Source organism: Rhagoletis pomonella, unplaced genomic scaffold (assembly GCF_013731165.1).
Source record: "Rhagoletis pomonella isolate Grant_MI unplaced genomic scaffold, Rhpom_1.0 Rhpom_scaffold_00001, whole genome shotgun sequence".
In the NCBI taxonomy this organism is placed as follows: domain Eukaryota; kingdom Metazoa; phylum Arthropoda; class Insecta; order Diptera; family Tephritidae; genus Rhagoletis; species Rhagoletis pomonella.
This window is the reverse complement of record NW_023458555.1, coordinates 1,871,664-1,890,698: the sequence shown is the minus strand read 5'-3', so window position 1 is coordinate 1,890,698 and position 19,035 is coordinate 1,871,664. Positions and strand designations below refer to the sequence as shown.

Here is a 19,035-nt window from a genome sequence, read left to right as displayed (position 1 = left end):
TTGTACTAAAGCCCGTTCTGTTACAAAAAAAAAAAAATCAAGTTACCGATGAAGAAAATCGACGGATAAATACGAAATATGAGTGGTCAAATGAAAATGCGCAAAGATTTTGTGTCTGAAATACGAGCATTAAAGCGTGTTACTCATACGCCACGTACACCCGCATAACACGCTTTACTGCTCGTATTTCATATAGAAAATCTTTGCGCATTTTCATTTGACCACTCATATCTCGTATTTATCCATCGATTTTCTTCATCAGTAATTTTTTTTTTTTTTGTTTGTAACAGAACAGGCTATAGTACAAATGCAAAAATTTTTTAAATATTTCGTCTGTTAAAGTTTGATTCTTTTTCAGTTTTTCATCAAAAAATTAAAAAAAGCTGGAATGATTAATTAATTTGTCAGAAACTAGAAGCCCTATCGGAAAGTGATGTATATACCAGGGACCAAAAATAACTGTTATCTCGAATTTACAAATTGAAAACGTTGCCCGAATTCTGAAATTTAACGAAAACGATGTTTCATAACAGTTATTAGATGAGAAATATGTTTTCCGTTGCCGATAATAGTTATTTCCCAACGTTTATTTTTTACGTTGCCAATAACTGTTATTGCACAACGTTTATTATTTACGTTGCCCATAAGAGTTATTTCGCAACGTTTATTTTTTACGTTGCCGATTAGAGTTATTTCCCAATTTCCCAAGTAATTAGCGAAATTTTGTATTTTGCATTGATGCAGACTTTCCAGTGGATTGCTCTTGGAAAAGGCTCAGCGCGTACATACATATGAATGTATACAAACATCACTAGCTACGAGTATATTGATTTTGAAATCAGCTTTATAAATAAAAAAATTAAAATATTTGAAATTACTTACATTCTTTTAGATTATTTTGCAAAGGTGTTCCGGTAAGAACAATTCGTCGTTTAGTTCTCATCTTTGTTACTGCTTTACTAATGGATGTTTTCTCGTTTTTTAGCAGGTGCCCCTCGTCGCACACAACCAGATCTGGACCAGGATCAACTAATGATTGCTGCAATGCCTCGCGTTGTTTCTTGCGTAAACCCTTTGCCTTTTCATTCGCCAATATACGGTACATATCATATCCGATGACGCATGCTCCGCCTTCCTCAAACCATTCATTCAATTTAAAAATGCGAGTAGGTTTATCCTTGTACTTGGACATATCATAAACTTCCACATTACGTTTATTGGCAAATCCTATCCAATGTTTAAATTCACGTGCCCAGTTGTTAAGAGTGCTTAATGGTGTTATTATTAATACACGTTCTACGCCTGTTCGCCTTGAATTCACCAACAAGGTGTGGGATAGTGTCACAATTTGCAGTGTTTTTCCTAAACCCATACAATGAGCCAGAATACATCCTGATCCAGCATTGTCTTCAGCTTCTTTGATAGTTTCAAAACAAGCATCCCACATAAACTTAACACCGGAAACCTGATGGGGCTTCAATTTCTTTAAAATTCCTTTGTCAACTTGAAGTAGAGGTTTCTTTGTTTCCTCGTCAAAATCCAATACTAATTCAGTGACTTCAACATTTTCTGGCTTTTCATAGATTTGATTGTAAAGCTTTTGACGTTCTTCTATGCGTTTGCGACGTTCTTCCTCTTCTTTAGCGGCATTCTTTGTGCTTATATCAAGATCCTTAGTTTTAATTATTTTGCGGATATGTTTGCGTTTGTTTTTATTCTTTTCATCGGAATCGTCATCGTCATCCTCATCAGAGTTTGCGTTCTTTTTGCCCCTTCCCTTCCGCTTACCAACGTCATCATCGTCACTGCTGTCTTGGCCGCGTCGAATGCGTCCGCGTTTTTTCGCAGCTGGCTGCGGCGCAAAATCAGAATCGTCATCACTACTCTTTTTTCTTTTATAAAATACACGTTTTTTGCGAGCCGGTATCACTTCACTGTCACTGCTTTTAACATCGGTCTCTTCGGAATTTTCTCCATCTAAAACTGTATCATTCTTTTGATTTGTATATTCCGATTCAGATGAATCGGAGGTCATAACTTTTTTTCTAAAGGATGCTGACGGTTTGTTTTTAAGGTATGAGTTATTGTTGCTATTTCTACGGTCGCGCTTATCTTGGGTTTTTATTGAAGTATCTCCGCCATTAACTTTAGAACCAGCTACACGTTCTGCTAACAGGCTGTCCGTGAGAGGGAAGGGTGTCCTTTTTATGCGCACAGTACACTGCCTTAAACGGGGTAATTCTCTCAGTTTCACCGGCGGGTTAGACTTGCTGGGCTGCGCCGACGCCTCCGATTTTGATGGGACCGATTTTTTGGTTTTTGAAACGGACTTCACTATTTCTTCTTCCTCCTCGCTCTCCTCACTATCCGTCAAGTCAATGACCACGCAATTGCTTCGGTTCTTGCGTTTTGGTAATCGTCTTGTCTGGGCGTCCGAGAATGTACTTGTTCTTTCGTTATTTTTATCCACTAATGGTTTCTCCAATAGCTTTTCTAATGGGACAACGCGTAATTTAAATTCAGTCGTCGTTTTTTGTACACACAAGGTAGTTTTGTTTACTGTTTTACTATTGGATGCCGAGTCATTATTTTCACTGCAGTTGCTTTTATCATTTCCATCTGAGCTGGAGCCATTTTTTGTATCTTGATGTTTGGGATGAGATTTTTGAGGAATTAATTTACTCTCTCTGTTTTGGGCAATACTACCGTTTAGCTGATTTTCTTCCGCTGAATTTGCATCAGAATCCGAATTTGCTTTTTCGTGGCCCATAGATGCAGTTTCTCAGAAAACAACACAATATACTTTCGAAACTATTCTCTGCTGGCTTGGGTTTTAGATGACTTCAAGTAGCATCCGGATTCAGACTATATGTATATTTGAGCTCAAGCGCATCTGCAAAAGAAATATTAGTTATTTAACCTATTTATTTTATTTTATTCCCACTGATGTGTGTATAAATTGTCGAATTTCACCAATGAAAAAATTGATAATTTTTTTTAATACATATATATGGCAGCCGAATACAGGACAAAAAATAATTTTACCAATTTTTTCCACAAAAGCTAGAGTATTTGAAATTCTTTTTCAATGATCCTAGATTTATTATCCCAGAAATATTCAGTTGCAACATCAACAATACATATGTATAATATTTTTCCATAACTTTGTACTTTGTGCTCGGGATTTTTACCCCGTAAAATTTGTTACAAACATTCCTAGGCAGGGAAAATATCCGACTACTTTTGAAGCACAAGTGGTATTCAACGGATTATTTTCAGACTCGGATTTCGGCCAAGCACAATGCAGTGAATAGCATCCGTAACGAGCTGAATTGCAAGGCGTAGCCTTCTTATTTGGACATTCTCTGCGACATGAGACAATCCCTCATACAATGAGCAAAGATTTTTTTTTTGCCGTAGATTCGCCTAATGAACATATTCTCCCTACACAAAATTTGGAAATTGCCTCCACGCCACGAGCCACAGCAAGCTGCGTGCATTTTCTTGTTGGTTTTGTGAACCATATACCTGAACAAAGGGGAGCACTCCATAATCCCGACTTTAAAGATCCCGACAAGACATAACAAAGACAATTTTTAAAAATCCAGACAATAAAAAATCCAGACAGGGCATAATACAGACATAAAAAAATCCAGACCAAATAAAATACAGATAACACATTATTCAGACAAGACAAAATCCCGACAACTCAAAATCCCGACAAGACACAATCCAGACAAAAAAATACAATGGCTGCGTTTCTTTATACATTCCGGATAATCCCATTTCACAGCCGGAATAAACAGAATGCGTTTGAAATATACGTTAACATATCATCAGGAACGTTCTAAAGAATAAGTAAACAAAAAAGTTTATTCCAAACGTTCAGAATGAATAAAGAAATACAGCCAATGCGTCCGGCAATGGAATTGATGACTTATGCTTAAATATAAACGGTTATCACTCCACATTTTTTCGCTCCTTCACTGCAAGGAGACTAACCTTCTCCCCTACAAAATCCTCGGCAACGAGTTTACCACAAGGACGAAAGCTGCGTATTCTCGTCGATGGCAAACCAATTCCGACGGTGAATAACCGAAAAATAGTCGGATCCAGCTCTCGTTCCCGGCGCATACAACCGAAATTGCCAATAAAGTACAGAGCCGTAGCATAGTCCTCAATTCCCCAATTCGGCAGTACTTGGACAAAGACAAATAAACGGTGTTGCAAACATACAGGGCAATTGGCCGTCCGACGGCAGTGGACGAAACTACAGACATGCCACAATACAACACCCCGGACACCAGGGGATGCCCTCTGATGTCGCCAGATCATAACATCCACAGCGTAGCCGAAATTCTCCCAGTAAGGGGAACAACATCATTCTCAGCAAGCGGTTCCTAGTAGGGTGCTACAGACGTCAGCACTCGAACTTGCTAGAGCCGAAGGACCAGGTCCAGCACTACGCACAACACCCTTGGGACTGGGACTGTACAGACAGGCTATTAACGGCATTTCAAACTCCAGTCGAGTGAATGCCGTCAACAGTGCCAATCACCACCTGTGAACGAGAGTGAGCTTCAATTGCCACGAGAGGCCCAACTTGCCTCCCAACATCCAAAATGAGTGTCCAGCAGGTGGAGATCCCCCCCATGACAACAACCACGTCTTTACGTGCCGACTCAATTCAACTCAACAAACATCCCTCTCCCTCTGGTTCTACCTCCCTCATTGAAATATCAAGTTTCCTGGGCCTACCTTTAGTTGAGCCTGCGGACAATTACGGGCTAAGTAGGCCCTTACAACAATAACAACTTTGTCTTTTGTTCTTTTGAGTGAAAACGGAAGACAATCATGACAAAAATCCCGACAAAATATAAAAATAATTTAAAAATCGCGTGCGAAAAAGTAAAAATCAGCTGCCCTACTGCTGCTACCGATTCAATATGATTTGCTCTACACAGAATATTCCATGATACAAAAAAGAAGGTAGTTTCACTCAATGACTTTTGCCGCCATGTTAGCTATTTGACTTTTGCAGCCACAAAAAAAAATATTTTTCAACTGAAAAAATTTCAAACAACAGATTTTAGAATAAAAAATCATTATTAATTTTTATAAAATCAGAAATTAATTGCCCGTGTGAAAACTGTAGGAATGAAGGTGTATTAAACAAGGTGGTGTTGGGGCGACAGCTGAGTTTTTCGCCGTGGAGGCCATTACGTCAAAATGATGTGTTTGTTGTAACTCATACCAATGACAGTATGGACATCAGCGTATAATTTGTTAGTGTAATTTTTTACTTATATACGGCCAACACCACCTTGTTAAATACGCCTTGGTAGGAATCTTATAAATTTGTGCAAGGATTCCAGATTGAAATTTTTAAAATTCTCTCGTTTATTAAAAATAAGTCGTTAGAAGCTTGTAACGTGAGGGAATAAAATCTTCCCGAAGTGCGATTTGTTTGTTCAAAGTAATATATTTTTTTTTTATTTATTTATTTCGGTTCAAGCATTAGTACAATAAGATTCAATCTTTTATAGTACAACAATGATAAAAGTAAAGATAATATAATATTACGTTCAAATTGGCCGCATTTAACTTCTTAAATGAAAAAGAGCTTTTTGGAAAACACAATCGTCCACATTGAACATTTGGAGTTAAGTTTGACGGTTGTTTGATTACCAATAAAAATTCGAAAAAAAAATATTCAAAATCAAGTTTTTGTGCAAGGCGAATTTATATAAGGTGGTGTTACTAGCTCAGCTGATTTTGTGTATGTGTTTCGCCGCACGGCTTCTGATATCAAATTAAAAAATTTTGTTTGAATTTCTACACACACTATTACAGATTTTGACAGTTTATGCCGCCAAAGCAAAAACAAAATACATGTAAATTTTTGTTTTTGTACTCCTGCTATCACCTTATATTAATTCGCCTTGTTTTTGTGTTTCAATTTGTTTTGTGCGAATGTCTGCTTCATGATATTAACGCATACGGATTACTTAGAGTCTTCAAAATGTTTAGTTGGTATGCACTATTTATCTCTGCGTACGATGAGACCTCATGGGAAATAACTAATTACCGCCTTGGCCTCTTTTTTTGGCGGGCAGACATGCATACAATTTTGATATTTTTTTATAATTTTTAATTTTTTTCAAAATATAAATTTTTTGAACCTTCGCGCGTCAAATGAAAGCTTTTGGGTCTTTCTGATTGGTCGGGGCAGAAAGCTTTCTGATACAACTCTGCGCTGAACTGGTTTTCAAATGAGTTAAATGATTTAACTGGTTCAATTTTCCAACAATTGCGTGCGATTTAACTTGTTTATGAACATGTTTGGTTCATTTAACTGGTTCAAGCCCATTTAACATGTTTAGCTCGTCAATTTGTACGTAGTATAATACTTATTTATTTATATATTGAAAATTAAAATTCTAAAATATATACAAACGCATATGACACATTCAATTAAACAGAGATAACACGGATACATAAAACTTATAACATATATACAAACATTATGGTATGTTAACAAAGCTCAAAAAATCCCTTAATTATATATTATTGCAAATACGTAGATGGTTCATCAATTTTTAGAGAAATAATTATAAAGAGTATTTTTGAAGTTGCTTCTGTTGATGTTGCTCCTAATGGTAGCAGGTATAGAGTTCCAAATTCTAATAGCATTGATGAAAAACAGTCTTGTGGAGCTCATATGTACGTATGTATTTCCTCAATTTCAGAGGTTTTGGAGAAACTCAATCGTATGTAAGTATATTTGCATACATATGTACATTATACTACATATATCACTCCCCACAAAAAAAAATTGGCACTGTTTCCCATTGGAATTATAAAATCTATTATATTTTTAGACCTTCACCAAAACATTTCGGAAAAAATATGACGATTTACGTCAGCTGAACCGATTTAAAAATACCTCCTTGAGTTTTTTATGAATGAAAATAGGTTTTTTAGTTTTTTTTTATGAAAAAAATCACCTCAGATGGCAAACCAGTTTAAGCTTAAAAAACCGAACCTTTTTTTAGTGATGCAGTCCAATATACATACATAGTACATAAATAGAAAAATTGCAGATTTTTTATAAAAATCCGCAAATCTTTATGGCCCTGACATGCCTTCTTTTCAGATTTCCTGCGGTGAATTAATGTAATGTAAAAATGCCTGTAACCGTCAAAAAAGTTTGAAGTGAAACTACCTTCTATTTTTTTATCATGGAATCAAGGTAAATTGAACAGGTAGTATCAGTAGAGCAGCTGATTTGATTTATTTTCAAATTATTTGGTCTCGAAAATGTCAAATATATTTAATTTTTTCTCACAAAAATTCTGAATTGTTAAAATCCATTTGCATGTGAAACCTTATTCCATACAAAACAAGCGATTGAATAGCAGCTTTTGGAACGTTCGCCCAACTCAGCAGCACGACCGCTGATTACTGGGCCTTGCAAAGGATGGATCAATGCTTCGAGAAGCAAACAAATTTACTAGGAAAGAAAGTGGCATCAATTTTTATTTTTTCCAATTTCAATTTTTTATTTTTTATAATTTTTTGTATTTCACATGGCACGCTTTGATTTAGAAGAAAAAATTCAGAACAGTTTTTGACACTTTCGATACCAGAAGCAACAACAAAATACTCGCAAACGTTGTTTTTGCTCTACTGATACTACCTGTTTAATGTGCCTTGCATGGAATATTCAACGTGAAATGCGTTGAAAACAAAAAAAAATTTATCAGAAAGCTTTTTGCTCCGGCCAATCAGAAAAACCCAAAAGCTTTCATTTGACACGCCAACGTTCAAAAAATGTATATTCTGAAAAATATTAAAAATTATCACTGATACCGTGTGTTACACATATCATTTTGTCTAGGGGTGTACAACGGTACACATAATACCAGGAATTCCTTTATTTCATTGGAAAACTTTCAAAAAATGTTATTTTCAAATGGAGATACTGCGAAACGGGTTTTTTTTCGTAGTAATGTACAGTTCTTTGTCCGAAAAAAGATACGAACGTTAGGTATACGGTATATTTTTTCGCTCTTGTACTTCCTACTTCGAAGTACAGTCAAATGTACTTCTTTGCGATATTTTGTACTTCAGGAGGGAGATTCTGTAACCAGTTAGCGACAATTTTCGGATCGCTATCGCACTTTTTGACGCATGATATAAATGGTTTTGCGTCCCCCAAGTTCTGTCCCTCTCCGATCTTCTGGACGGTCATCACATGACCTGGGCGACAAATTCGTTCTAGAGGAACTGGAAAAAGTGGGCTGTCCGGTGATCGCCTATGTAGATAATGTGGAACTTTTGGTTAAGGAACGATTTCTATACACCCTTTTTGATCTGGCTCAAGGTTATCTGAACCAGGTGGGTGATTAACGGCGGCTATCGTGGAAACCGTGAGGAAAGGGTAGGAAAGGTGTCGGTTGCGTTGTACTGCTGTGGGGTCTCTCGCCCAAATGAATTCAAAAGCTCTTGGAATCCATATTCAAGCCTATATTGTTTCAAGGAGCCCTTGTCTGGTGGAACTCGCTAGAGAAGGCTAGACTTGTACAACAGGAATTAGCGGAGCATTGGGAACCACGCCTACACTGACGCTTAACATACATATGTTCAACACGGCGTCTGCGGATATTGCAAACAAAATTGTCGCAGCACGAACTGCTGTTAGGATGAAGGAAACCGGGTCCTTTTGTGACATAAAAAAAGGAAAATGCGTTTCTCTGCTGCAGCCAATGTTTTTATGGGGCACTTTACAACACGTTACCTCTCAATTACTAGTGATGGGGGTTCTGACAGGCCATTGTGCGATTGGTATTCATGCGGTGAGACTAAGAATTTCAATTGATCCTTTTGTATCAGCTCTCAAGAAAAGGATGAAGTCGAATCATCTCCACACTTTCCTTTAGACTGTCCAACCTTCGCGAGGCTAAGATGGAAGCATTTCGGACGGCACTTCTGAACAAACACTGAGCTCTGATCGAAATTAGCGCCATTCGAAATTCCGTAATGGGCTCGAGGCGTTAACTTAACCCAACCTAAGCTGTACTTCTTTGAGCTATGAAATAGTTGCGTCACATTAGGTATGAGGTAAGAGATTTCGCGTAATTGTTATCGCATACCTAGCAAAAATGTTTATACCCAAGCGCACTTGTGAACAAGGGTATTATAACTTTGTTCACATAACGGTTGTTTGTAACAGGCAAAACGAATCGAGAATAAAACAAGTAATTTTTAAGCAAAAACAAAACCGACTTCAGTACTCATATAAAAATTTAAGATTATCGTTAAGTTCTTCATGATCCAAAGATCCGATCTAAACCAAATCAGTATGGGACCACCTCTGAGGTAACAACTCTCTTTAAAAAAAAAAAAATTATACAAATCGACCAACGTGGTCCAAAGTTATGCGGTAACATACATAAAAAAAAAGATTCCGACGAATTGTTAACCTTCTCCTTTTTTGGAAGTCGGTTAAAAAGAAATCTATTAAGCGGTGACTGTCTGTCCGTCCGTCCGTCCGTCCGTCCGTCCGTCCGTCCGTCTGTACACACGATAACTCGAGTAAAAATTGGGATATCTTAACGAAACTTGGTAAGTGTACTTCTTTTCAGCGTAGGGCGGATGGTATTGAAAATGGACAAAATTGGACAATAATAATCATATAACGGTCATTTTCAGAAATACGAAGACTGCAATATTTAAGTAACCTCTGAAGCTTATTCACACAAAATTGATATTTACAATGATTTTTAAGTGAAAAATTAGAATACTGCAATTTTTTTCGAAAATGGGCCTAGCCACGCCCACTTATTATTTCATGTACATATCTTCGTAACCACACCGCCAATTTCTCCCAAACTTGGCACAGTTGTTGGTCTTCGAAATACATACCAAACGGCTGAAAATTAAAAAAAAAAAACGTACGGTAACCACGCACACATCCCATATAACGGTAATTTCGGGAAATCCAAAATCTCCGATAAATCAGTAAATAATGAAGCTTATTTATTCAAAATGTATATTGTTTTTGTTATTTAATTGCCTTATAACAATTATATTCAAAAATTTTTATTGAGCTTGAGGCCGCTTTAATGAAAATCTTATTGTGGAAAAGCAACAATAATTTGCTCACCTATCCAAAAATGTGCTCATCTATAACAAAATTTTGGGAAATGGGCGTGGCTCCGCCCACTTATTACCACGCATGTGTATTTGTACGAAACTCGGTATAATTATTGTACTTGCTACATAAAAACAAAATGTTGAAAATTTTTGAAATCGGACTAAAATTACGCCCACTCTTGATATAACTGTAAATTTCAAAAACGCTTGAAACTTCTCATATTTCGAAATTTAAGGACGCTAATTTACTCAAAATTGATACTCACAGCAATCCCTTAAAAATAAATATTATGGAATTTTAAAAAATGGGTGTGGTACCGCCCACTTATAACTATATAAGTTTATCTCACTAAGTCTAAGTTCGGAAAAAAACTTTCAGGCACAACCAAGCAAAGAAATACAATTTTATCAACATTTATAATTTAGAACATATTCGCACTGAAATGTTATGCGATGAAATGGCCACGCACAAAAATTTCTCTGTGGTAAGATTTTGCACGCGAGAAAACTGACAGTTCGTATGCGAGCGTCTATAGCAGGTATAGAGGTGGGGTAAAACAAGGCTGCAATATTGCACTCAGTGTTGCCGCGGCCGAAAAGTAAAATTTACCAAAACCGTTAAAAACTTTACCAAATCCCGTAAAAATTAAGCAACTTATTTAATTAATTTTGGCTTTTCTTGCCAAACTTGGCAAATTGGTTATAGAAATAAAAAATAAGCAATTAGGTAAGTAAAGGCAAGCTAAGGCTCAGTTTTGTAGTGAAAGGTAAGAATTTTATAGTCTAACAGTTGCTTAATTTGAAAACTATTACCTACACATTCTTTCAGGCTTTCAACATATACTCCTGAGAGGTACTTCTGAGATACCTCGCCGACCTAAACGGGGTTAGATCACCGAAACAACAGCCCTTGTTCGGGTAAAACCCGAGTGATTCCTATACCGGCTGTCGCGGGAATGAACATATACTCCTATAATAGTAAGCTGCCCTTTCGCTAGTTTTTTTAATGCATGCATAAAACGAGTTTGGTATCATGTCATCCATAATGTGCATGTTGATCTTGTCAAGCAAATGAAGGGACCTAAGGTCGCCTCCGAACTGCAGATGGTTTTTTACGAGAAACGATTTCATGGCAGAACACTCGGAGATCTGAAAATGCGACGACCGTGGATCGGGAGTTGCGTAGAGCAACATTTCCTGAAACTTTATACGGGACCCTAAAATAAAATTAAAAAATTGATTGAAAGTTGACTTATAGTCTGAAATGAATTTTTGAGAAAAATTATCCTTTTTGAATATTGTAATCAGAAAATTTTGCAAAACGAGGAAAAATTAAACATTTTAACAGGCAGGAAAAAATTTATCAATTTTGCTTAAATTTAAGCAAAACGGAAACGCTGATTGCAGTAGTAATGACGAAATCGCAACTAACGCGAAGGTGCACAGCTCGTTCCTTTCTTTTATGAATGGAACTCAATGCCGGCGAACGGCGAACTCACCACAGCGAAATTCGCGCGGTCAAAATTAGATTAAAATGGAAAACACCCAAAGCGAAATGCAAATTACGCTCGTCGGAGTTTCGTGGCAATAGATTTATTTCTATCGCCGCGCTTGGCGATGGAGACTGTACATTAAGGCGTATCACGAAAAAAAGTTTGGCGTGTGTCAATTTTATTTGAATATGTACTTACATATGTCGAAAAAATATTTTTTTAGGCACCCGCTTATGATCGACGACACGATCACGACAGTGAGATCTACGTAACCAAAACTGCCCAGATTCATATCTGGCCAAGGACTGTCACTCAAGCATCATTCCCAAAAACTTTCTTGGGAATTTAAAGCATATTCACATTATCGTAATTTACGAATCATTTGTAATTTATAAACAAATCATGCTGAAATCAAGTAATTTCGCTTTGTAAAATCTGTCAATTATCCAGAAATGAGATAATTTATCATAAATCAAGAATAGAATGAAGAAAAAAAGATTTTTCATTTATTCTAGCCACCACTATTGATTGAATTTGAAAAAATGCCTAAAGGTATGCAACCATTTGTTTTTTGAAATCAAGTACAAACCACACACCCGTACGTACACGTGCTAAAGAACTTCATAAAATGTGAACGCACTTAGTTTATATGAAGTTAATTTATGCTGTAATGTGAATATAGTTTTATATGCTATTAAAGGATGATTACTACCAGAAACAAAGTAGTAGGCATTGAAATTATTTTTTTTTTGTATTATATAACTTGGAAGTTTAGATGTTATTGAAATGTTAAAATATTAGTTATTATTTGCACCATATGCAAGTGAGCGGTATTTTCATCGCACATGCGCCATCATGTTCTGCACGACTGCATCATCGACTTTACGCGATGCGCACAACTACTTTGTTTTGCACTCTTCAATATTTTTTACTATTTCACCTGTTTTCTTCAAGATTCCTTTGACATTTGACCAATATTCCCCAATAGGACGTAGCTCTGGGCTATTGGGTGGATTGCAGTCGTGAGGTACAAAATTGATGTTATTTGCATTATACCACGGCAATGTGTCCTTGGCATAGTGGCAGCTTGCCATGTCCGCCTAGAACAGTGGCCTACTACCTTATCTGACAGTTAAATGACAGAAGACGCCTTTTGACGCACTCATCCCGATGAACTTGATCATTCATTGTCCCGGATGGAGAAAATGGGCTGCTCTTACGGCCACAGGAACGAATACCTTGCCCTGCCATGTTGTTTTTGGAAATTTGGACTTCATTTTCAGCTAACAGCTTTCAGGGGCATCTTGACGACTTGCTGCAGTATAAAAATCTTGACCTGCAATATATTTTAATTTTTTAAAGTAGTAGGTTTCGTAGTCCATAAAAATTCAGTTGTAGTTTTTAATTTAGAATTTCCGACTGCAGGATTTCGCTGTAATATTCTACTTTGCGCCTCGGTCTGGCGCTGTTTGAGCTGTAGAACTTCTCAATGAAGCTTTTCGTATTACCTTTTGTACGAAAAACTGGGATCTACGTACGGATTTTTCAACATAACGCGACAAAACCTTCGGATCTCGCGAAAACGCACTGTTGACCTTCCGAGCACTGTTTTTTATCACTTTGACCATGCTCACCCCTGCTCCCTGGTTTTCTCGTAACTGCCAGGCCATATTTGTACCGATTTAAACACTGCAAACTGTCGAATAGTGCAATCTTTAATTTTTAGCAATTTTAAGTGTACTGTTTTTAAAAGACAACTATTTGGTCACTGTAAAACTCTGGCTATTAGGTAGGAAAGCACGGAACGGAATGGAAACCAGGCCTTTCCATCCGACCAAGCAGCAAATAATCTAGCATACGAAAGACGCTGTGAGTATGGATCGGAAACTCGGTCTTTCCGACTATGCCCAACAGCCCGCCCATAACGCGGAGCGGAAACTAGGCCTTTCCGCCGCCTTACATCACGGAATCCAGCGTCAGGGTTTGCATAGTAATGACGACGGGAACATGGATCGGAAACTCGGCCTTTCCGACCGTGACTATCAGCTCGTGAGCAACGCGGGGCGGAATCAAGGTATTTCCGCCCGCTGCACATAGTACATATGTAAAGGTAGACTAGGTAGACTAGGCCTCGCCAGCTCCCCAACTAGTTAGACAATATACATTTATATAGGTTATTTGAGTTTTAGAAACATAAACAGCCTTGTAATTAAAATTTAAACTTACATATACGCATACTTTGTTATATATTAAAAATATCTATCTGTACTTTTAAGTCGCAAGACTGTAACAAATAAATAAAATAAGGACGGATCATTTATAAACTCGTGCAAAATGGTTTGTCTCGCTTCTAACTCGGTTGCCATTTTTAACTCAAATGAAATTTCTTCTACGTCCAACTAAGGTCATGGTCAACTTATGGTATTTGAATTTCAAAATATTAAACTCTTTTTGGGTAATTTATAAGCTTCCCAAAGTGTCGCAGTTTTGGTGTGTTCACCCTTTACAACAGCAAAGAGTCGATTATACAGATTCGCACATAGTGAAGAGTAAAACGTAGAAATACATATGCACTGCCTGTAAATTATACACGTTTGTATAATAAATCAAAAACTTTGAATTGCAATGAAATTTCGCCTTTTATAAATTTTACCATTAGAAGGATAGTGCACTTTGTAAATAAAAAAACTTGCACAAATCAATGCGTTACCACATTTTATGACTAAGTATATACGAATATTTCCAAGCGTATATTTTATTTCATTTTGTACCAATTTGGTCATTTAATAAAATCATGTTTAATTAATACTCTTCAGTAAAGCTTTCATAACAGCGTTCCAGTTCTCTGGCCATTGGACTGGAAACTTTTATGTACTCTTGGAAAGACTAGTTCAAAATTAGCGTAGAACTAGACTTTTTGCCGGCAGTACTAGTTCTAGCTCAATACCCAAACAATGCATTCAACTGTCCAGTTTTACACGGCGATGTCATTGACGGTGGAAATTGTCGCCCAGTGTATTACTTTGAAACTTGGACAGTTTTCAGTTTTCGTTTACAGATTCCATGTTTCTTACATATTTTATAAAAAAAAAAAAAAAATATTGTAAGCGGCGACAGTATGGATATCTGCGTATAATTTGTTAGGGTGATTTTTTATTTATATAGGACTAAAACCACCTTGTTAAATACGCCTAGCAAATATTCTATGTTTTTGATTCAGAATACACGTCTCGATTCGGCTGGCTTATTACACCACACCAAAATCGAATAGGATCCATTTGAACTCTTACATATTCTAATGGGAATTTGTGGGGTGAAATAAGCTAATCGACACAGGCAGAGATGGGTTACCAGCAGTGTTGCCGCGAAGCATTTTTAGTGGTAGCCAAATTTAAATTTAAAAAAAGGGCTAAAAAAGAGCTAAAAAAAGTCATTGTGGCTAAAAATGGTAGCTAAAATTGTTTACTTACATCATCATATATAAGTATACACGCAAACATTTTCAATAAGTAATGGTATAGAAAAACAATGAACCCTGGAAAAAAGCTAATATTTTATCCAACCAAAAACCTTTTCGTATAAAAGGGGAAATATACGACACCAGCTTGCTGGCTCGATCAAGTGATTGTACCATCAAGCTCGAAGCATATAACTTAACAGCATGCTGGTACAATATTATAATATAATATCTTTACAAATGAGGTCGAGGAAAGACCGAAATTATTTGAGCCGAAATTTCGTAATTTTTCCACCACTTTGTTGAATATTGTTTTTTTTTTAATTCACAACTGCAATATCGTGAACTTAATATTCCACAAACACGGCTTTAAAATTTCCGCCAAAATTTGTTTACTTCGAAAATTTAGCTAATTTCACCACTCACGACACCAGCACGCTGGTACAATCATAAAATTTTCAAATAGTTTTTGAAGTCGCACCAGTAGCTGGTACAATCACACCACAAGAACATACACGGTCAATCGACTTGATGGGCCATTTAACTAATGAAGCATATTAGGGTCCAGTTTTTCAGTGCACGGCCGTGGTTCAAACTAAGTTTAAACGCCCGATCTGGCTGGTTTAAACTAAGATCAGCCAATCAAGTGTCAGCCAGCTGTTCAATTTAAACCCAGTTTACTTAATCTGAGTTTAAACTGGCACTAAGGGCCGTAAACTTATCTATTTTAAACTATAGTTAAATCGTCAATAGATAAGTTAAAAAACAGCCCTAACACTTATACAGTATGTATGTATAAAAACGTAAGGAACATACAATACATATATGTCAATCTTTCTTAGTTTAAAAATTCATCTCTTATATATATGCAAAAAAAAAAATAGATAAAATTAAGCATATACAACTTTTTCATTCCCAGTATGGATAAATTCTCCAAAGGGCTAGGGGCAATTTTAAATCTATGTGGTCAAAAAAAGTATGTGGTAGCTAAATCTAGCCACCAAAGGGCTAAAATGGCAACACTGGTTACCAGCCGCGTATATGGAACGCGATTTATTTAAGTTTACTCTAATAGAGTTTAACTGGTGAAATGAGCTACACGCGCGCAAACAACATAGAACTTGACGAAGTAGCATGTTTGCCCGCACATGCACATTACCACAAATTTTTGTATACCGTGTATGTACACACAGCTACACAGCGTTAGAACTTCACTACGATCGTAGTAGATTTGCTACGATTTTTATGAAAATTAGAAATTTACAACGCTACTCCACTTTACCCACGATCCGTTTCGGTTTTCTTTACCGAATAATAGAGCACTTATTGCAGTATCTGAACTCAAAAAATTCTTAGGACTGTTCTTTCAAGTAGCTTTGTAAAATGTATGTGGCTTTCAAATACATTTTTCGTTAAAGAATACTACAGTGGCTTTTAATAGATGAGGTCAAAGAGTGATTGGCTTCCAATTACACTGTACGTATGTATGTAATTTTTTAACTTTTGATATTTTCTAAAAAAGAGATTTATAAGGCCGGGAGATAGTTTTCAAATGTTCCTTTTTTGAGATATTGGTTTTTGATTTTGGTTCGTGCTTCATTTGTTCAAGGACTCCCTGAAATTATCCGACGAATATTTTTTTTTAACCGCTTCAGTGCTAGTAAAAAAACTAATGTTCACCAAAAAAACAAGAGCTTAGAATGTTATATAAGAAATATGGAAAATTATTACGTTTCTATTCCATTATAGATGCTAAAATGTTTTTAATTAAAAAGGCAAATTATGACGAGCCAATATAGTATGTATATAAAAATATCTACTACGAAATTTCAATTTCTGCTACGCTTTTTCACCTCATTTACTACGGTTTAGGCTTGTGGTCGTTCTAACCCTGTAGGTACATAACCGATGCTTCCTATTCGGGGTTACCAAACATCAATTTCGGACATTTTGGTATATACGCGGTATTACACACCAAGCGACGAAATATTTTACAAGTGTTTGACGCATATATCTAAAATGACTGAAAATAAAATGCAAATGTCTAAAACGAGAAACAAATGTGAAGCCCATTCCCTAAAGATAAGCTTTTTTCATAAACATGTTCTTCGTGGATTTTAAATTGACAACGAAGGTGGAGAACATTGGGTAAGGAAGGCTCAGTTTCGCTGGAGGGTGGCAAAAATATCGAGTCGAAGACCACCCTCTTTCACTTTTCATTATGGAAGGTGAGGCAAGAGGTTCGTGTTCCAATTATTTAAAATTTTTTACCCAAGCCCAATGATAAAATTGCCGTTACCCGTTCTTCCATGATGTGTAAGAACTTCATAGCTATACCGATTACCAGTAGCTCACTAGAAGAAAATATGTGTTAATTTTTATTACGGGAAGAAATACATATGTATATGTAAGTCAAATTTTTAAAGTCGATTTTCTCGAGTTTTTTTTATTTTTTAGGTGTGACAGTATTGAAGTAAATGATCGTTATGTTCATTTTATTGGCATTCATATTTGATATCGAAGATAGTTTTCGACCGTTAGCCACATTGTTTATTGGGTAATTTCTTAACATTTTTCAATTTAACTAAGAGGACAATTTTTTACGATTTTTAAAAATTTGTTAATAAAGTTCTTAATACGTCGATACTTGTTGGTATGCGCGTAACTTACTCGCTACTTGTCAAAAAGTATTGAGATCTCGATACTCGATACTACTACTACTACTACTTATTAATTAAAAGTATCGGCCGATAGTCTGTGGTGTACGGTGGGTTGTTGTTGTAATTTAGCGGCGGTACGGTGGGTCTTAGTTTTTGGTGGAAAATGCTGAAGTCACTACTTGACCAGATATAAATCAGGAAAACCCGACTGTCGTGGAAGCGAAGGGTTGTTGGGAACACGTAAAGAAGCCCACCACTTCAGCTGTACACTGGCTTATTCCTCCACTCCGAAATCGAGTAGGACCCATTAAGATTTTGTTAGATGAAGTTCAGGTAGAGCCACGGAACGAGATGTGCATCTTTACATTCTGCGTCCTTTGGCGTTTTAGAGCAACGGAGTAGCATGCAACTTGATATTGTTTTGTTATGTTATTTTATAAGAATCAAAATAGATGCTATTGGAATTTGGTGTGGGGAAATAAGCTATGCGAACTTACCACGGAATCAGGCCGGCATGTAACTTCTTTATTTTCTATGTTCTTTGCCGGTAGAGGAACGGAACGGGAAGTGCAGCTCCTTTATTTTTTTTTTTACACTTGATTGCAAGTATACACGATGATAGCGAATATTCCTAGCTTCTATCAGCAGTTATACGTCCTTCATGTTTTAAAACCGCTTCCATTTTGCTCAATTTCTCACATCTATGAAGTTTACTTCATTCAGCGATTTTCGGCGATTCCCTGAATAATATCTGCTTCTGCATTTGTTTTACCGACACATCTATTATCTACCATCGAAATGTACTGAACAGAGCTTCATTTAGTAAAGCATCACCACCTTTTTATTTGCGAAAGCCGAAGCCGCCCATTCACAACCTCAAACAGCATTAGCAAATTTGTATTATTGGCATGTGAATATTTCGATATAAACCTCTACTCAAACTGATTTGAGTATTTTAAGATACTGATACTTAATTGTTTTGCATATTACCTAGAAACAAGATACGCTTACTTGGCCCCAATTTTCTTACCAATATTTCTTCTTGGTCTTTTACAAATTAAACTCCCGTTTTCAAGCTCAAATTCTTCAAACGATTCTTACATATTTTAATTTTCTGCACTCGTTAGCTTTTAGAACTAAATCAAACAAAACAATTCGCATTAATTTGTAGATATAAACACACAACTTGCCTAACGTCGCTAAAAATCGGAATTTGTAACTTTTTCAGGTATACATAGATCAACTTAGGGATGTGTTTCTTGAGCAG

The 19,035-nt window shown here is 36.4% G+C and overlaps 1 protein-coding gene across 2 annotated transcripts in view; it reads right to left on the bottom strand.

The window, feature by feature from the left end:
• Window positions 1-19,035, bottom strand: part of LOC118735944 (transcriptional regulator ATRX homolog) — a 28,044-nt gene extending 9,009 nt beyond the window's left edge. The window contains exons 1-3 of one of the 2 annotated variants that reach the window (XM_036466005.1): window positions 18,799-19,035; window positions 2,707-2,893; window positions 883-2,643 (exon numbers count right to left, since the gene is read on the bottom strand). In XM_036466005.1, the coding sequence (XP_036321898.1) occupies window positions 883-2,643; window positions 2,707-2,770 (1,825 nt within the window). In that variant the 5' untranslated portion in view covers window positions 2,771-2,893; window positions 18,799-19,035. Of the gene's footprint in view, window positions 1-882; window positions 2,894-18,798 lie in introns of both variants that reach the window. The other variant, XM_036465997.1, reaches the window with a different exon arrangement.